Source organism: Ischnura elegans, chromosome 11, assembly GCF_921293095.1.
Source record: "Ischnura elegans chromosome 11, ioIscEleg1.1, whole genome shotgun sequence".
Taxonomy (NCBI): Eukaryota; Metazoa; Arthropoda; class Insecta; order Odonata; family Coenagrionidae; genus Ischnura; species Ischnura elegans.
Genome location: NC_060256.1, coordinates 96,183 through 113,325, shown reverse-complemented (window position 1 = coordinate 113,325; position 17,143 = coordinate 96,183). Strand labels below are relative to the sequence as shown.

Below are 17,143 nucleotides of genomic sequence, written 5' to 3'. Positions count from 1 at the left end.
CAAAATCGCTATCAAAGCCGCAAAGGGAAAGTGTTGTTCTGTGGGCCTGGAGCAGGGGTTGGCAGGGTTTGAGATGACACCGGGGGTTTGCCCAAGGGCTCCCCCTTCTTCATTTCGGCGTCCGTGGGTTATAGGGTACGCTTTATTGTTTCGGAGGCGAGAAATAGATTTGCCTCGGACAGAGGCAGTAAAATATTTATGGCCTCTGATCCTCTGCCGCACTTCGTTTTGGCCCATCAAAAATATCTCCTGGTCATTCCGGCCAACCTCTTAAATGCGGCATGTGGTCAACACCAGCGGCGTAGCCATGGGGGAGGGGGTTCCGGACCCCCCTTGAAGTATAAAAACACAATTACTGTCCTTCATAAAAGAAAATAAAATATTGAAAAATTAGGAATTTACAAAATGTTTCTTTAACAAATTAGGTTTTTCGATTATGAAAAGTGTTAAAATGAGTTTAAAACCCATTACTTAACACCCGTTTTTTTTATTTTCCTACCTGGTTTTGGACCCCCCTCCCGAACGAAAATCCTGGCACACTGGTCTACAATAAGGCATATACGGTCCTCAACGCCGTGAAACAAATTGTCAATCATCAAGCAAGGCTAATTACACGAGCAATTAGTTACCTGAAGATGTTTTCCTTCCTTATGAAGAAATTGTTCCTTGTATTAACATCCAAGCCCGATTTGACGATTCTCCATGACGACGGAAGAAAACAATTGGAGTCAAATAATATTGGACAGCAATTCACGTTGACGACGCGAAAGTAAACAAAATGGGGCGTTATATAATGGAAAGTGTGACGTTTGGTTGTACGCATCCTCGCTTCCGATTTTTCGTCTTCAATATTTATAAATTGTGTTCGAAAGTTGTGCTAATTTGATTTGTGAAGTAATGGTAAGTGTCGTCACTCCCGAATTTTCTCCGTGAGTAATTTTACGGGACAATTACGCTTGTAATTAGTGTGAATTTGATTTCTGAAATACAGGTGATTGTTTCATAGCACTTAAAAGTTCCGTGACTTATTGCTGATACGCACATGAAAAGCCCGTGTTGGCTGGTGCTATACCTATCACCCAAACCACTGCGTCTACGTAATATGCAAAAATATAAATGCATAAATCACTTTTACTGTCATGAAAGGAAAATCATGCACACCTTATGCAAGTGCACGCAAATTGCGTTTATAAATTCCGCTTCTCGATTGATATGCTGATCGTATGGAATGTCTAATGTGGACGGGTGATGTCGATATCAATGAATGTGTTGATGTATTAGTATCTAAAGTAAGTCATCAAAAAGTTTACAAGCAAACGGCTAGCCTGATTTCACAAACCATCCCTTTCTGCTTTGGTTCCTTCTTGTTGTTTTCTGGAAGTTTTATTTTGACGGAACTATGAAACATGTTTTGCTGTAATGTCGTGCCTTTTTAAACTTCATTTTCATTTATTTTATTTAAATTTCTTTATTGAATGTTGTTTGTTATTTGAGTTTTAATTTCATTAACTCGTATGTTAATGTATGTTTTCCTTGATCGATCCTTCAGATTGTTCATTGTTTTTGTTGAAATAGGGGTTGCTATGTTGCTGTTGATTAAAGCAGGCGATTTTTATAGAAACGTTTTCAGAGAGAAGAAATGAATAAAGAAGAAAGTGCCAAATTGAATAGTTTCAAGGATGTGTATACGGTTTGAGGGGGCAGAGAAGCCAAAGGATAAAAGTAATTTTTTTAACAGCATTAGGAACAGAAATTCGGTAAATAAAACAAATGAAAAATGAAAAAGAAGAAATTTGATAATTTAGTGGTGCATTTATTTTACCCTCGTCGTAAGCACAGAACTGAGACTCCCTCGTATCATTTGGCCACCGAGTTTTTTCAATACTTCCTCTATCAATTTCTTCACCTAACTCTGTTTAGGAGGAAAATCACTTGGTTTCTCACCCCTAATTTGAGGGATCCCGGCATCACAATGCCAGGGTAAAGCTGTGTTTACACTGGGTAACACGTTATTTAAACAGGTTGCATATAACATGTTTGACGAAAAGTTCCATACAGTTGTAACATGTTGCATGTAACATTGCGTTTTAAAACAAAAATTCGTGTTATACAACAGGTTTTTGGTTTCCAGATTCGTGTTGGAAACCAAAAACCTGTTGTATACCACGAATATTTTTTATTTGATACTCTTGTATGTAAAATGTTACATGGATTTGTAACCCTTTCCTTAAACATTTTATACTATGTTACATGCTTACTTGAGATGTAACTCAGTGTGAACGCAGCTGAAGAAGATCCCGCAAAGGCAATCCATGGAGGAAAACAGAGAGACAGAATTTGGGGATCAGGCGAGAACTACGGACTGGTCGGAATTAATCCAGGTTGTTGGTGTGGTCCACTACTCTCTCCTCCCCCTCCCTTTCCTGCCGTCGCGAAATAACCACCCGCCTTGGCCGTGGTCTCACTCCTCAAAGACCTCTCTCTCTGTATTTTCCCTTTGTCGTCCCGAACGACATCCAGGCGTCTTTCATCTTCGCCTCTTCTCCATTGGAAGTTATTTCGCCTCAAATGCAAACTCTCCAAGGCTCTTTCTCTATCTCACGTCGTCTGGAAGAGTAAAAGTACAGTTTTCCCGGAGAAACCGATCTGTTTGCTTCGGCTGTTTACCTACTGTGACGTTGGATGGAGTCCAATCGCGGAAATGAGTTTGGCGTGAAATATATTGGGCTCACCTGCCCACATCGTATGTTTGTGACTAGGATTGTTATTGGAAAAAAACACGATTATCTAGTACGTATTGACATACTCTTATGGACTATGCGTGATGTCTTCCTCAACTCTTAAAACAATTCAGACACTCAAATCCTAATTTATTGTATGCAATTATGAATAAAATGGTACCTACCCTTTTAAGAATTTCAGATTTTCCGGATAATATCGAGTTCTGATGTTGAGTACGCGTTTTATGCTTGATATAGAAATTGGTGAATGCGTATGCCTCATTTATTTTCTAGGTGCTAATGCACTATGACCTAACATGCTGTTGCTTATTCAATGAGTTCAGCGTTAAAAAATCCACGTCCGGTTAATTATCGAAATGCGAGTATGATGCATGGTACGTGTTTTAGAAAGGATATTTTTTTCTTCAGTAGATTAATTAATTAGTTGTATTTCTCCCGCTTCATCTGTATAATTTTCAACACCTTTTACATCCTTCTCCTGGAATTAATATTATATCATAATTTATTCGTTCGGGTGGTTCTATTATTTTTTGTTTGTGCTTTATAACTATCCTCTTTCGTGTAAATCTTAGCTTCCAAGAGTATGCTTCCTTTGAGTATGGTGACAGTCGTACTCAAGGCTTATAGGGCCATTGAACGTAGGGAATATTTAATCGACACCATTCTTACAATTATCGTTAACACAATTGCATCTGAAACGAACTCAATTACTCCTGTGTGAGCCATTAGTGAAAGAAATATGGCCATTAGTTGTGACTGGACTGTGCTTGTGACAGAAGTTCATGAATATGCACGCCTAATTTCTTTCAGAGATGCTCTAAACAGTGGCGCAGCGAGGGGGGTGGGTTTGGGGGATAAACCCCCCTCCCCCAGAGATCAGAGAAATTTTTAAGTTTAATCCATATTACTTAATTGAATCAGTATTACTTATAGCATAGTGTCAGGATTAATCAATTATCCTTCACAAAGCCGTAAAGCTCGCCATTTTGAGCCATTATTGTTAAAAAAAATTCTGAACGAGGGCCCCCGCAACTCCTGCTTACTCTGGTGGGTATGCAATACCCGCACACTCCTAAGTATTACTTGCGACTAAAACCCCCCTAGCCCTAATTCTTAGCTGCGCCCCTGGCTCTGTCTACCAGGGTGTAATATATTGTAGAGAGAAAGTAAGATAGAGGGGAAAAATAGGCTAATATTTTCCCAATAGGGTGGTTTCCTATTATTTTTTATTGCTTAAATCGAAACATTATTACTCCTGGACTACGCATTTCACGTTCTTAGATTTTCTAATGACGATATCTTTTTTTCGCGATTGAACGAAAAATGAAAATTTTCTAGCGCGTCAAGACACGGCGGCTAAGTAGGAATGCTGGGAAAGGTGCGTGTGAAGAATCAACTTGAAATTATCCAAGTGAACTTGTTTATTTTAGTTGCTATGATATGAATTTGTTTGTTTAATTTTTATTAACAAAAAAAACGGAACCCTGAATGTATCAGTCGAAACTTGAGATCTCTCTGTCAGGTGGGCGAGTGGATTTTACACTTTCGGAGTTCCCACCGAGATTTAGTGATCGGAGCGTTGTTGCGTGATAAAAAACTCTAGTGGCCAATCGTCAACGTTCAAGTGTGCAGCCAGAGTGTGGGAGAATGTACTATGGGGGAAAAAAGTATCCCGACAAAGTTTGTGCCGCCACCATCGCTTCACAGGAGAATGGATTCCCTTTCTAACGGTATAAAATCCTTGGAATGAGACGAGGGAAATTCAAATACGGTCTTATTTGAGCCACCAAGGTCGTGACGGTGAATTGGCCTGCCTCGAACCGAGACTCAAATGCATTTCGTACTCCTCTCTAGAATGTTGGCGCATTCGATATCCTAAGGAATTGTGCCTTTCTTTTACCCGCTATCTCCCTCAAACCCTCCTTTCCGTTCCTTCTTCGCTCCTACTGCGGCACTCGTAATACAATTCACTGAAAGCCGATCTCCAGTTCTCTCTCGAAAATTTACGGGATAAATATTCGCTAGACGTAATCTGCAAGGCAGCATTAGCGATGAGAGATTTTGAGCATCAGGAATAACTCTAAATACACTGGTCAACAAAAAACTTTTTTCTATCCTAGAGATGTTGTTGGGGTAATCCTTTTCGTCCTGATTCCAAATCTGTGCTCAGATATTTTTTTATCAAGTCTACTTTCTTTAGGACGACTGTACTAAATAAGTGTTCAAGGATATTTAAGCACATAAATTGTGATTATAAAAAATGTGAAAAAAGTACTTTGATAGGATTTTCTCGTATTTTTTGCATCTGGTAAGTCCCTATTCAGTGTCAATCAGTAATTTGCTATCATGTTGCTGAAATTTATTAGGTGTTATTTTTCCAAATGTAAAATATGTTGGTCGAAAGGCTCACTGTGTTTATCTCTAACAGCGCAGAGGTTTTGTGGAAAAAGACAGGGTTTGAGTCAAAATAATAAATTTTTAAATTCATATTGCAGCCCATATTTTGGTACGATTTAATGATATTAATATAGCCACCAGATCACGATAATGTTCAGCCATGATATTTCCTAAAAATGTTGAGATACATTTCTAAATGCGTTCCACGCGCTTTTCTCCGTTGATCTAACTCAGTGTTGAAATTCCGAGTCCTTCAATTCCCAATCTGCATATTCCTTATTTGATCTTAGCCTCACTTAACCAAAGGACTTTTGTTTCAAATGAGTAAAACCCGGCACCATTATTGCACATGTCTCCATCAAAATTTTAAAAAGTCCTTATTTAATATGCAGAGGCGGAAAAAGAATATTTTTTAGGCCGACCAAAGGCTGACAAAGGACGTTTTTGGATCCAAGGACGAGTTCTTTATGTTCCGAACAATTTTTTTCTGTCTCTGATATCCCATTCGCAGGTGAAGCAACAACATTTCGTATAGCCAAGCTGTAATCCAAGTAACATAGAAATTACTTTAAGTGGCCACAAAGTTTCCATTTATATTTTTGGTAGTGATATTTTCTAAAAGTAACCGCATATTCTCGTAAGATTCTTTCATTTCAGCTTCACGAGTTAACAGTATTGATGGGAGCCTATTTCCATTCTTTATGAGATTAGCCTTTAACATAACCTAGGAGGAATGGGTGAACAAACGCTAATTATCTTTGTTTAATTCAAAATGAAGAGTATCCACAACACAGAGAACATCATTGCAAATAGCAAATCGTTTTTTGGAGAATAAACCAAATTAAATTCGTCATGGCGAGAGCGGGACATCTAAAGTTTCGTATTTGGATGCTACAATTTTCAACCCTTTAATCGTGATCCTAAGATTTCACCCTGCTTTTTGGATAACATATAAATCGTGCAGTAGATAATTTAAATCCTCTTACGTTATGAAATGAGGTCCAGCAGATTTACTCGGTCCAAAATTTGGGTCCTTCGAGTCTCTGAATCCTTCATTATCACGTTCTTGATTACTTTCTGAATCTTTGCTAAGATTAACATTCTCGATTGGATGCGGCACTTTTCAATATTCGGAGTGAGGGAACGGTAGTATCGCTGATTCAAAGTTGTCTGGATACTTTACGGAGTGTTTTGACTTCGTTGTAATTCCTTTCATTTTTGAAATGCAATATGATCTGCCAAATCATGGGGACGGCAAACTCCTTGTGACATTTTTTTGTCCAACCAGTAAGAAGCCCTACACTGGTGCCACTCAACACATGGGAAGCCCATGCTTTACCTTGGCTACCCTACAGGCAGTCAAAATAAAGCTTATAACACTGTCTGGAAAAGGGAATAATTTTCCACTTTTGAGCCTTAAAAGTAATTTCACCGTAAACATAACGAAAGTCATCAAGATGGTTCACCCACTATCTAAATAGCCTGGCCTGATTAAAGCTGGCAACTTATCAGCGATGAAATTGTAATAACCTGTAATTTCCTGCGATCATCGAAATTCTCCATCTTCTACTATCTTCAGAGAAAGCACACGTCTTCACGCTCCTACACCTGGTCAAATGATGATGTGAAGTGGAGGCTGAGGCAGTATTGCTTTGAATAAAACGGTAGGATAGTACGATTTTAAACATATTTTGACAGAATAGGAAGGCATAACATCGTAGGACAACATGTTTTTTCAGGAAAGTTTTATTTTCTCTTTCTCATGCTATCACGATACATAAATTAATTAATTTACTACTTTCGTAAAAGAAATAAACAAACACTAAGCTGTCCTAAAGACACTAGATGTGATAAAAAGAATCTATCCCGGATTCGGTATAAGTGCAAAAAATACGCCTAAGTCACTCAACAGCGTCTCTAGAACAAAATCTATGTTGACCGGTCATGCCTAAACAATTATCGCTTTAAAACGTTTTAGTGCGTCAATTGCGACTGAAAATTTCTTCAATGATATGATTGCTAAAAATTTAATTGACGACACATATTTTTTCGAGGTAAATTACATAAATCGTAAAACAAAACTAACATTTTATTTTTTCCTATCCAGCGGCAAAAAAAATTTTTTCTGCATATCGATACCTCACTTTTTTTCAATTTATTTGAAAACAATTTTTTTAAATTAAAACAACGCATGAAATTTTGCTGCCAAATTACCTACTTTTGAAAATATTTAAGAGTTAAATAAAATATCTAAATTAATGTAGCAAAAATGAAAGACACAAAAATGTACTCCAATGAATTCACACTTCACTTGGGACAATGGTTCTCCTTTTATTAAATTCGAAATCTCAGCAGCACTTCGATGTATTAAAATATGTCAGCATCAACATCTCCGGTTGTACACCTAGGTCCTAATCGGTCACTTCTCAGGTGCGTCTTCTCCGATATTTCAATGCCTCATTACCCTTCCTGTTGCGTTTATTCGAGTAGTATACGGTACTTCAATTTTTATTCATCCTTCGCTATGTTTCCGCTACTGTTAAGCCTGCCCCCAACAAGCTGACTACTTATCCCTCTTTCGCCTGACGACAAAGGTATCTTCAATCAAGATGGGAAAACATCCTTCTCGATCGAAAGGAAAACGCGTTCTGGCCTTGTGCACGGCAGTCCTTCCGGAGAAGGTAAAACTTCTTCAAAACCAACTGCATTCAAATTCGTGGCCCATCGAATATTCTGGCTGATTGTCTTGTTTACTTAAAGAGAGAGCTTGCTTTGGCCCTAGTGATGATCGTTGAGATAGGCGAAGGAAAATTCAGAGGAGCGTTCCCAATGTGCGCTTATGATGCCGTCGAATGCGTCTCTATTCTACGGATTTCATCGCGAGTCATGCTTTGGGTTGCGGGAGACTCAGGTCGCGTACTTGGACGGCGAAGGCAGGAAATGGTTTGCCTTGTTTGAATTTCCCTCACTGACCAAAGAATAGCAACCCACTGGAAAGGAAACCCACTAACCCGCGGAGCGATAGTGGCGGCGCAAACTTTGTCGGGATACTTTTTTCCCCCATAGTACATACAAAGAAGACGCTAAACGCAAGGGTCACGCACCAGTTTTTAAGTGTCATTCACCATGGTTAAATTCCCCATCTGAAGTGGAGTGAACAGCAGCATCATTCCAGTGTGGTTCCAGATATCAACGGATTATTTTGCGCCGTATAATTAAATAACCCGGTCGCAAGAGTGCGCAGTTGCCGCCGAGAAAATGGAGAAGCTTATTAGAGGAAGGAACGCGTTGAAAATACAGATTACTAGGTTGATGACCGACATCGAGAAGCTTCTTTACCTCAAGGATGAAGAACCTGATCATCTTGCCTTGGAAGTCGAGCTCACCCTGATGAACGACGTTGTGAGGGAATGGGAGGAGATATGTCACACCATACTAAAGGAATTAGAGGAATCAGAAGCATCCGAAGAAGCCTTGGCAGATGAAATGCAAGTAGTAATGAATTTACGACGACGATTCACCGTAGTTCAACGGAAGTGTGAGAGAATAATCAAGCCTATTCAGACTTCTGAAACGTCCTTAACGGAAATGGACACCATTAGCAACACAGGATCAGTTAGCAAAAGAAGGCTCAAACTCCCCAAGATTGAGCTCCAGAAGTTTGACGGGAAGTTGAAGTCATGGCTTGGATGGTGGTCTCATTTTCGAAAAATTCATGACGACGATACACTCACAGATTCAGACAAGGTGGAGTATCTATCACAGGCTACGGAGAAGGGGACAGAAGCTGAGGAGTTGGTGGAAAGTTATCCAGCCGATGCCAAAAACTACCCCAATGTCATAGGTGCCTTAAAAGAACGTTTCGGAAGGAAAGATTTGTTGGTACAAGTTTACATTCGAGAGCTCTTGAATTTGGTTATCACGAATACAAATGGAAAGGAAGAAATGAGCCTTTCGTCATGCTACTTCAAACTCAATTCTCATCTGCGATCACTGGAAGCTTTGAAGTTAGGGAAAGTGGATCCGGAGACGTTTATCTTCCCACTTGTGGAGTCAGGCCTTAGTGAAGAAATTCTTCGTCCTTGGCATAGAAGCTCATTTAGCAAAACTGAAGGCAACCAACTCAAGGCGCTAATGGAATTTATGAGAGTGGAGGTACGAAGTGTCCAGCAGACCTACCTGGCTAAAGCAGGATTCCACTCCAGTGAACCTGTCACCTCTCAATCTACGAAAGGAGGAATGACAAAAAAGGGAAACTGGAAGTCCAGGAAGGAAGATGATATTCCTACAGCAGCAGGTCTAGTAGCCAGTCCCGCTCCTCAACGACATTCTTGTGGATTCTGTAATGGAGGACATGAAACTATGGCATGCGTCAAAGCTCAGGCAATGAATTTGGATGAAAGAAAACAGAAATTGGGAGAGAAGAAAGTATGTTACGTGTGTTTCCGGGGAAAGCATAAGAGCAGGGACTGTCGCAGTCATGTGAAGTGTATTGTGTGCCAAGGAAAACACTATCCTCTTCTCTGCCTACAATAAACTCATTACAAGAGTCAAAGACTGGAAAAAAGGAGATACTATCACAAGATGTTCCCCTCACAGCTAACAATCTGAATCGTTGTGCTAAGGATGTACTTCTGAACACTATACAAGTTCGAGTCGTGGGAGAAAAAGGCTCGTCTATAGTCAGGCTCGTGGGAGAAACCAGTAATCAAAGCAGCTACATAAAGGCTTCTACTGCAACTCCAATTCAGGCAAAAAGAATTGGAAGCGAATTGCTCAGGAACGTGTTGTTTAGATATCAAGTTACGGCCCCAGTCAAGCACCCGATAGTTCAAATATGACTGGAGTCTCTTCAAAACAAAAGTCAGAAAACGTTCGAGCTACTACAACGGGAGAATATCTGCGTAGATCTACCCAAGGTGCCCCATGGACAGTGGATCATCGATCTAGCTAATGTGGGGATTCATATAAATGATGTTGGTGAGGGATACGAAAAAAATCCAAACACTCATCGGCAATGACTATTGGGATTCCATTTTAACCGGAAATTGGTTCAAACTGGACTGTGGATTAACTGCAAGAGAAACAATCTTTGGTTGGACGCTGGGAGGACCCGTTCCTGATGTACCAAGGATCGTCAGTTGTAACTTTTCGTGTTCCATAGTCAGCAGCATGATGGCTAACAATCCGAGCATCACGGATTTATGGAATCTCGAAACAATTGGGATATCAGATCCCGTGGCGGTCAAGTCAGCAGCAGAGGAAGATGCCGAAGCGATTTCTTATTACAAGTCGACCGTACGGAAGGAAGAGATGAACGGGCGATACAATGTAGCCCTTCCTTGGAAGCAGCCCAAGTCAACACTTCCTACAAATCGTCAAGTAGCAGAGAAACGATTGAGGTCAGCTACGGCGAAGTTGGAGAAAACAGGAAAGTGAGAGAACTACGACTGCATTTTCAAAGATTGGGAGAAAGAAAACTTCATCAAAACTGGATGATGGTGACAATGGACACTTTATTCCCCATCGACCAGTGTTCAAGGAAAGTCTCACTACTCCAGTTCGACCGGTGTTCGACGCTTCGTGTAGAATTGGACGGCTTCCCTCTCTCAATGACTGCTTATACAAAGGTCCTAATCTCATTGAGCTCATCCCAGCATTACTTCTCCGGTTTCGGCTTCACAAGGTTGGAATTTACGCTGACATCCGGAAAGCATTCCAGATGATTGGGTGAAAGAGCAGGACCAAAACTATCAGAAGTTTCTCTGGTGGGAAGACTCAACCTGTGAAAGAATCAAGGTCTTCCAGCACCTCCGAGTGGTTTTTGGCGTAAGTAGCAGCCCGTTTCTTCTCATGGCTCCTTTATTACATCACTTGGAGACGCAACCAGAGAAAAATGTGAAGACAGCTGAAATACTGCGATACTCTTTCTATGTGGACAACTGCCTCGTTTCCCTCCCCTCACTACAACAAGCAAAGACGTTCAAGGAAGAAGCTGTAGGAATCATGGCTGATGCAAGGATGGAATTGCGTCAATGGGCCTTTACAGGAAGAGATTAAACTTCAGCTGATCTAGGAATGCCTGGGATACTACCAGTATTGGGGCTGATGTGGAATCGAGAAGAAGACTACTTGACATTAGATATCAAGTCACAGGAGGAGTTCATATTCATGTCAAAACGACACATGCTCTCCATTGTCACACAAGTGTTTGATCCAGTTGGATTCACCGCACCAGCTCTACTTCTGCCAAAGCTACTCTCTACCTACTCAAGCCGATAAGGATTACACACTACTGTCAACTTCACCCCGATTCCAAGGAAGAGATTCACATTTTCTGCGACGCAAGTGGACAGGCATACGCCACTGTTATCTACCTCCGATCTGAATACGAAGGAGAAGTCAAAGTCAAACTTCTCAATGCAAAATCGCGTCTTGCTCCAGTCAAGAAGCCAACAATCAACAGATTAGAGTTGTTAGCAGCATTGTTGGGAGCCAGGATGGCAAGACCGGTGAAGGAAGTGCTAGGAAAGGACATCCCTTTTCACTATTGGAGTGATTCAACTACAGTTCTGGCTTGGATCAAAAGAGGAAACGAGTGGGAGAAGTTTGTGTCGAACCGCGTCAAGGAAATTCTCGACACCACCACTACCAGGCAATGGAATCATGTGCCTGGAGAAGACAACCCAGCAGATCTGCCTTCACGAGGGTGTACTCCGGCAAAATTGGTGGAATCAAAGTGGTGGGAAGGACCTAAATGGTTAACATTGACTGGGGAACATTGGCCGTGTCATACATCAGCTGAAATTAACGAGGATGAAATCAATAAGGAACGGAAGAAAATGACCGTATCAATGATCTCTACTGCATTTCCGACTCCAAGATTTTCCTCTTGTCAGAAGAATGTAACAGTCTGGGCATGGGTCAATCGCTTCACTTACAATTGTCGTAACAAGAAAAGGATTACTTCACCCATCATATCAACGAAGGAACTTCGACTAGTAGAGAAGACAGTATTGAAGGAGATTCAATGTCAAGCCTATGGTCAAGGAGGAGTTCCTAAAAACTTACTCACGGTGATGGGGACCGATGGATTGTTGCGAATTATGTCAAAATTAGTACACCGGGAAGATACAACTGATTTCATCTCCCCTATTCTCTTACCACAGCATCGTCCATTAGTTATTACTTATTTATTCTTATTCGGGATATTCACCTCTTCAACTGTCATGCAGGGATTCAGACTACTGTGGGAAAACTGAGGGAGAAATATTGGGTACCCAGTGCTAGGAAGACTGTCACTAGAATCATTCACCAATGTTCGGCTTGTAGGAGGCACGAAGCAAAAGCGTTTGAGGTTGAGACGGCAACACTCCCAGTTGCTCGTGTGCAAGACAGTAAAGTATTTCAGACCACGGGAGTAGATCTGGCTGGTCCACTTATCATTCGAGATGGACAGAAGGTTTGGATCGTGATCTACACTTGTGCGGTCTATAGATGTGTATCACTGGATGTCATTACGGGATTATCAACCGAGACATTTCTCAACCCTCTGGAACGTTTCGTGGCCAACTACGGAAGACCGAATACTGTCTACAGCGACAACGGTACTAACTTCATTGGTGCAAAGAACATATTCGACAAACTGAATATGGAAGAAGTCGCAAAAATAAGTCAAGTCAAGAAATTGCAGTGGATACTAAACTGTGAAGCAGCACCATGGTGGGGTGGATTCTGGGAACGACTCATAAGGAGTGTCAAGGGCCTCATGAAGAGGATGATTGGCAAGAGCAAGTTGTCATTTGATGAGTTACGCACCTGCATCGCAAGCATGGCTGCCACCATCAATGACCGTCCACTTACAACCATTACCGAAGATGGAAATGATCTTGTGTCTCTCTCTCCAGCCATGTTTTTAAGACATATAATGCTTGGAGGTTTCTCGGAAGGAAATTTTGCCAATGGGCTGGAACAAAGCTACCGACAAATGCATAATCTTCAAACCCAGCTGAAGGATCGTTTTCGAAAAGAGTACCTGTCCCTTCTCATCCAGAAGAGGAAGAAAGTTAACATTCGACCCACTGCTGTGGGAGATGGGGTACTCGTTGGATGTGACAACAAGAAGAGGTTCGAGTGGCCCCTTGGGAAAATTGAGGAGCTCTACAGTGGAAAAGATGGGATCGTGAGGTCTGCAAAAATCAAGATTTATAGCGGTAAGGGGATTATCTACATAAATCGTCCCTTACACCGTCTGTACCCGCTGGAGATTTCTCAACAAGAAGGTGCAGCAATGTCGACGAAAACACCTATATTAGAAGAAACCTCGTCGACTTCAATGGAACAGCCTGTCAAGAAGGCTGAGAACAAAGAGGAGTTCATCATTACACGTGGTGGAAGAAAAGTGAAAAAGCTTAGTCGCTACTCTTCCTGGTTTGGAGGAATCATCACATGAAATTCTTAAACAAGTATTTAATTCATCAAGCTATTCTTTTTTTGATATAATTCCCAACAAATTGTAAATAAGGTTAGGAATTAGTGGGAGGATGAAGAATCAACTTGAAATTATCCAAGTGAACTTGTTTATTTTAGTTGCTATGATATGAATTTGTTTATTTAATCTTTATTAACAAAAAAAACGGAACCCTGAATGTATCAGTCGAAACTTGAAATCTCTCTGTCGGGTAGGCGAGTGGATTTTACACCGTGGGACGTATTTCTGGTTCCAGCTGTCGACGTGTGAGGTGACCTTGGGGCGCGGCTTTGAGCGCTGATACGTCGCAGGCTGCTAGCAGGTAGCAAATTACCTTGCTAGAAGGTAGTGCTTGGCTTAAATAAGGATTATTACCCTATCAAACGAAGGAACCTTCCGAACTTAGGTATTTTAAATGAGTGATTATTAAGAGATGTTTCCCTGAGCTCTGTACCTCATGCGTGCATTGGTAATCTCAGACAATGTAAAACTCCTATCTACTCGTATAGAAACTATGTCCCTTTGACGTCACGTGTAGTGGAATCGCATGGTCGCCAATCTGGCCTTTTTCAAATGGGGTTAAAATTTTTCATTAACATTCGTCTGAACTGGGATTTCTAAAACCAAATAAATTGAATGAATACACTAATGGTGGGTAATGAATCGCAATCAATGCCTTCCGTTTTCTTTGATGAAGGAATTTACCATATTGCCTTTTCACATGTCATTAAGAATCACGCTGCAAGGCGACAGCGACTCCAGCAAAGTGAATCATACCTAAGCAGGAAGTCAATCCTAATCTATCTCTCGTAAAAATGAATGGAATGGATAAGGAATCCTTTGTTTTCAGAGGTTAAAGGAAATTTACGGGAACACGTCCTCTGAACCCCAGTGTTTACAATATCACGCAGAACAAAGAAGGCTGGTGTATCAAGTAATTTCTGAGTCGCGGCGATAAAAACATGTTGTGCCGGAGTTTCGGTGATTGTCTTTTTATGGATTCAACCATCCCCGAGTCCTGAAATTAAGGCTTAGGGTGCAGGCGGCTCCCCCAAAAAACATTCACGGCAAAACACAATTTCTCTTCGTAGCCATTTGCTGCGATTTCCAAGTAGGCTTCCGCGGAGATTATGATGAATTCTGCTGGTTTTTCCGGGTATTCTTCCGCGTTTATCCATTTGTAGGACGATATTTCGCCAACGTTCCAGTTGGCTTCCTCAGGTCCACTGAAGTGTTGATGCAGAAATTTGTTCATCTTATATACACCCCGTTTGCCGCCTTTTTTCTCGAGGTGTGCCCTGATTGGTCAGGATCTTTGAAGACCCTTTTCCACGCGCTGGCGAGATTGTAGCCGTCTTCACGGTTGAAGTTCTTTGTCGTTTTGGCGATTTCAATTGCCTCCCTGATTATTCTCGGGTAGTAGCGGCCTTCTTTGTTCAGGAGAGAGGCGTTGTCAAAATCAATATTGTGTGTCGGTCCACTCCATTGGTGTTCCGCCACCGCTGACTGGGTGAAATGTCTATTTTTTACTGCCCTTCTGTGCTCTTGGACTCGGCATTTCAGTGCTCGTGATGTTTGGCCGATGTAGGACTCACCGCAGCTGCATTTAATTTGATATACTCCTCCACAGATGTCATTAGGGTGGTGGTCTTTCGTGTTGACGAGGATATTCGACATCTTGGTGACGCATTTGAATCTGGTCATGATGTTGTGTTTCTGGAGAGCTCTCGCGATCTTTTCCGTGGTACCGGCGACGTAAGGTAGGATAGCGTGTGCCCTCGCCTTTTCTGTAGTAGGGCTCTCTTCATTGGTCCTTTTTGGGGCCATCCGCGACTGCTTACGTTCCATTTTGTGGAAAATCTTCAAGATGTTTTCTCGCCGGAAGCCGTTCATCTGGAAAGTTTCCATTAAATGCCGTTTTTCTTTTTCGATGGAGGCAGCGTCTGAGATGGAGCATGCTCGGTGGAATAATGTTTTAATTACTCCGAATTTCTGTTGTGGGTGGTGATGGGAGTCTGCATGGAGATATCGGTCCGTGTGGGTATTTTTACGAAAAACGGAGTGTCCCAAAGTCCCATCTCCTTTCTTCTCGACCAGTACGTCTAGAAAAGGTAGGCGATTGTCCGTTTCCATCTCCATGGTAAATGTTATGGCAGCATTTTGTACATTCAGGTGGTGCAAGAACTTCTGGAGTTCATCTTTTCCGTGGGGCCATATCACAAATGTGTCATCCACATACCTCACAAAGAGTTTTGGCTTTTTGTTGAAGGACTGCAGGGCTTTCCGTTCAAAATCTTCCATGAAAAGATTGGCGATTACCGGGGAGAGTGGGGACCCCATTGCAGCACCATTTGTTTGTCTGTAGAATTTATCGTTCCACGTGAAGTAGGAGTTTCTCAGGCAAAATTCCACCATCTTTGGGATGTCTTCTGGGAGGCCGTCGCTTGTGAATGTCTTGATAATCTCTACGGCTTCACCAATTGGGATGTTTGTGAAGAGAGTAGTGTCTCCAGAAGTTCTTGCACCACCTGAATGTACAAAATGCTGCCATAACATTTACCATGGAGATGGAAACGGACAATCGCCTACCTTTTCTAGACGTACTGGTCGAGAAGAAAGGAGATGGGACTTTGGGACACTCCGTTTTTCGTAAAAATACCCACACGGACCGATATCTCCATGCAGACTCCCATCACCACCCACAACAGAAATTCGGAGTAATTAAAACATTATTCCACCGAGCATGCTCCATCTCAGACGCTGCCTCCATCGAAAAAGAAAAACGGCATTTAATGGAAACTTTCCAGATGAACGGCTTCCGGCGAGAAAACATCTTGAAGATTTTCCACAAAATGGAACGTAAGCAGTCGCGGATGGCCCCAAAAAGGACCAATGAAGAGAGCCCTACTACAGAAAAGGCGAGGGCACACGCTATCCTACCTTACGTCGCCGGTACCACGGAAAAGATCGCGAGAGCTCTCCAGAAACACAACATCATGACCAGATTCAAATGCGTCACCAAGATGTCGAATATCCTCGTCAACACGAAAGACCACCACCCTAATGACATCTGTGGAGGAGTATATCAAATTAAATGCAGCTGCGGTGAGTCCTACATCGGCCAAACATCACGAGCACTGAAATGCCGAGTCCAAGAGCACAGAAGGGCAGTAAAAAATAGACATTTCACCCAGTCAGCGGTGGCGGAACACCAATGGAGTGGACCGACACACAATATTGATTTTGACAACGCCTCTCTCCTGAACAAAGAAGGCCGCTACTACCCGAGAATAATCAGGGAGGCAATTGAAATCGCCAAAACGACAAAGAACTTCAACCGTGAAGACGGCTACAATCTCGCCAGCGCGTGGAAAAGGGTCTTCAAAGATCCTGACCAATCAGGGCACACCTCGAGAAAAAAGGCGGCAAACGGGGTGTATATAAGATGAACAAATTTCTGCATCAACACTTCAGTGGACCTGAGGAAGCCAACTGGAACGTTGGCGAAATATCGTCCTACAAATGGATAAACGCG

General features: G+C 41.8%; 2 protein-coding genes across 2 annotated transcripts; both read left to right on the top strand.

The window, feature by feature from the left end:
• The first annotated feature begins 8,396 nt into the window (after positions 1 to 8,396).
• LOC124168369 lies at positions 8,397 to 9,674 on the top strand. Its single transcript, XM_046546577.1, has one exon. It carries the CDS (start codon positions 8,397 to 8,399, stop codon positions 9,672 to 9,674), a length of 1,278 nt encoding a protein of 425 aa, XP_046402533.1.
• Positions 9,675 to 10,313: 639 nt separating this feature from the next.
• LOC124168368 lies at positions 10,314 to 13,590 on the top strand. The gene is made up of 3 exons (XM_046546576.1): positions 10,314 to 10,573; positions 11,359 to 12,387; positions 12,471 to 13,590. Exons 1-3 carry the CDS (start codon positions 10,314 to 10,316, stop codon positions 13,588 to 13,590), a joined length of 2,409 nt encoding a protein of 802 aa, XP_046402532.1.
• Positions 13,591 to 17,143: the final 3,553 nt, after the last annotated feature.

Excerpts from the sequence above, each read along its gene's own strand:
- LOC124168369 (XM_046546577.1), top strand. The coding sequence starts at position 8,397 with ATGGAGAAGCTTATTAGAGGAAGGAACGCGTTGAAAATACAGATTACT.
- LOC124168368 (XM_046546576.1), top strand. The coding sequence starts at position 10,314 with ATGGCTAACAATCCGAGCATCACGGATTTATGGAATCTCGAAACAATT. Across the intron at positions 10,574-11,358 it reads AAGTTGGAGAAAACAGGAAA|TTGGATTCACCGCACCAGCT; the intron begins GTGAGAGAACTA and ends TGTTTGATCCAG. Across the intron at positions 12,388-12,470 it reads ATGCAGGGATTCAGACTACT|GAGGCACGAAGCAAAAGCGT; the intron begins GTGGGAAAACTG and ends TTCGGCTTGTAG.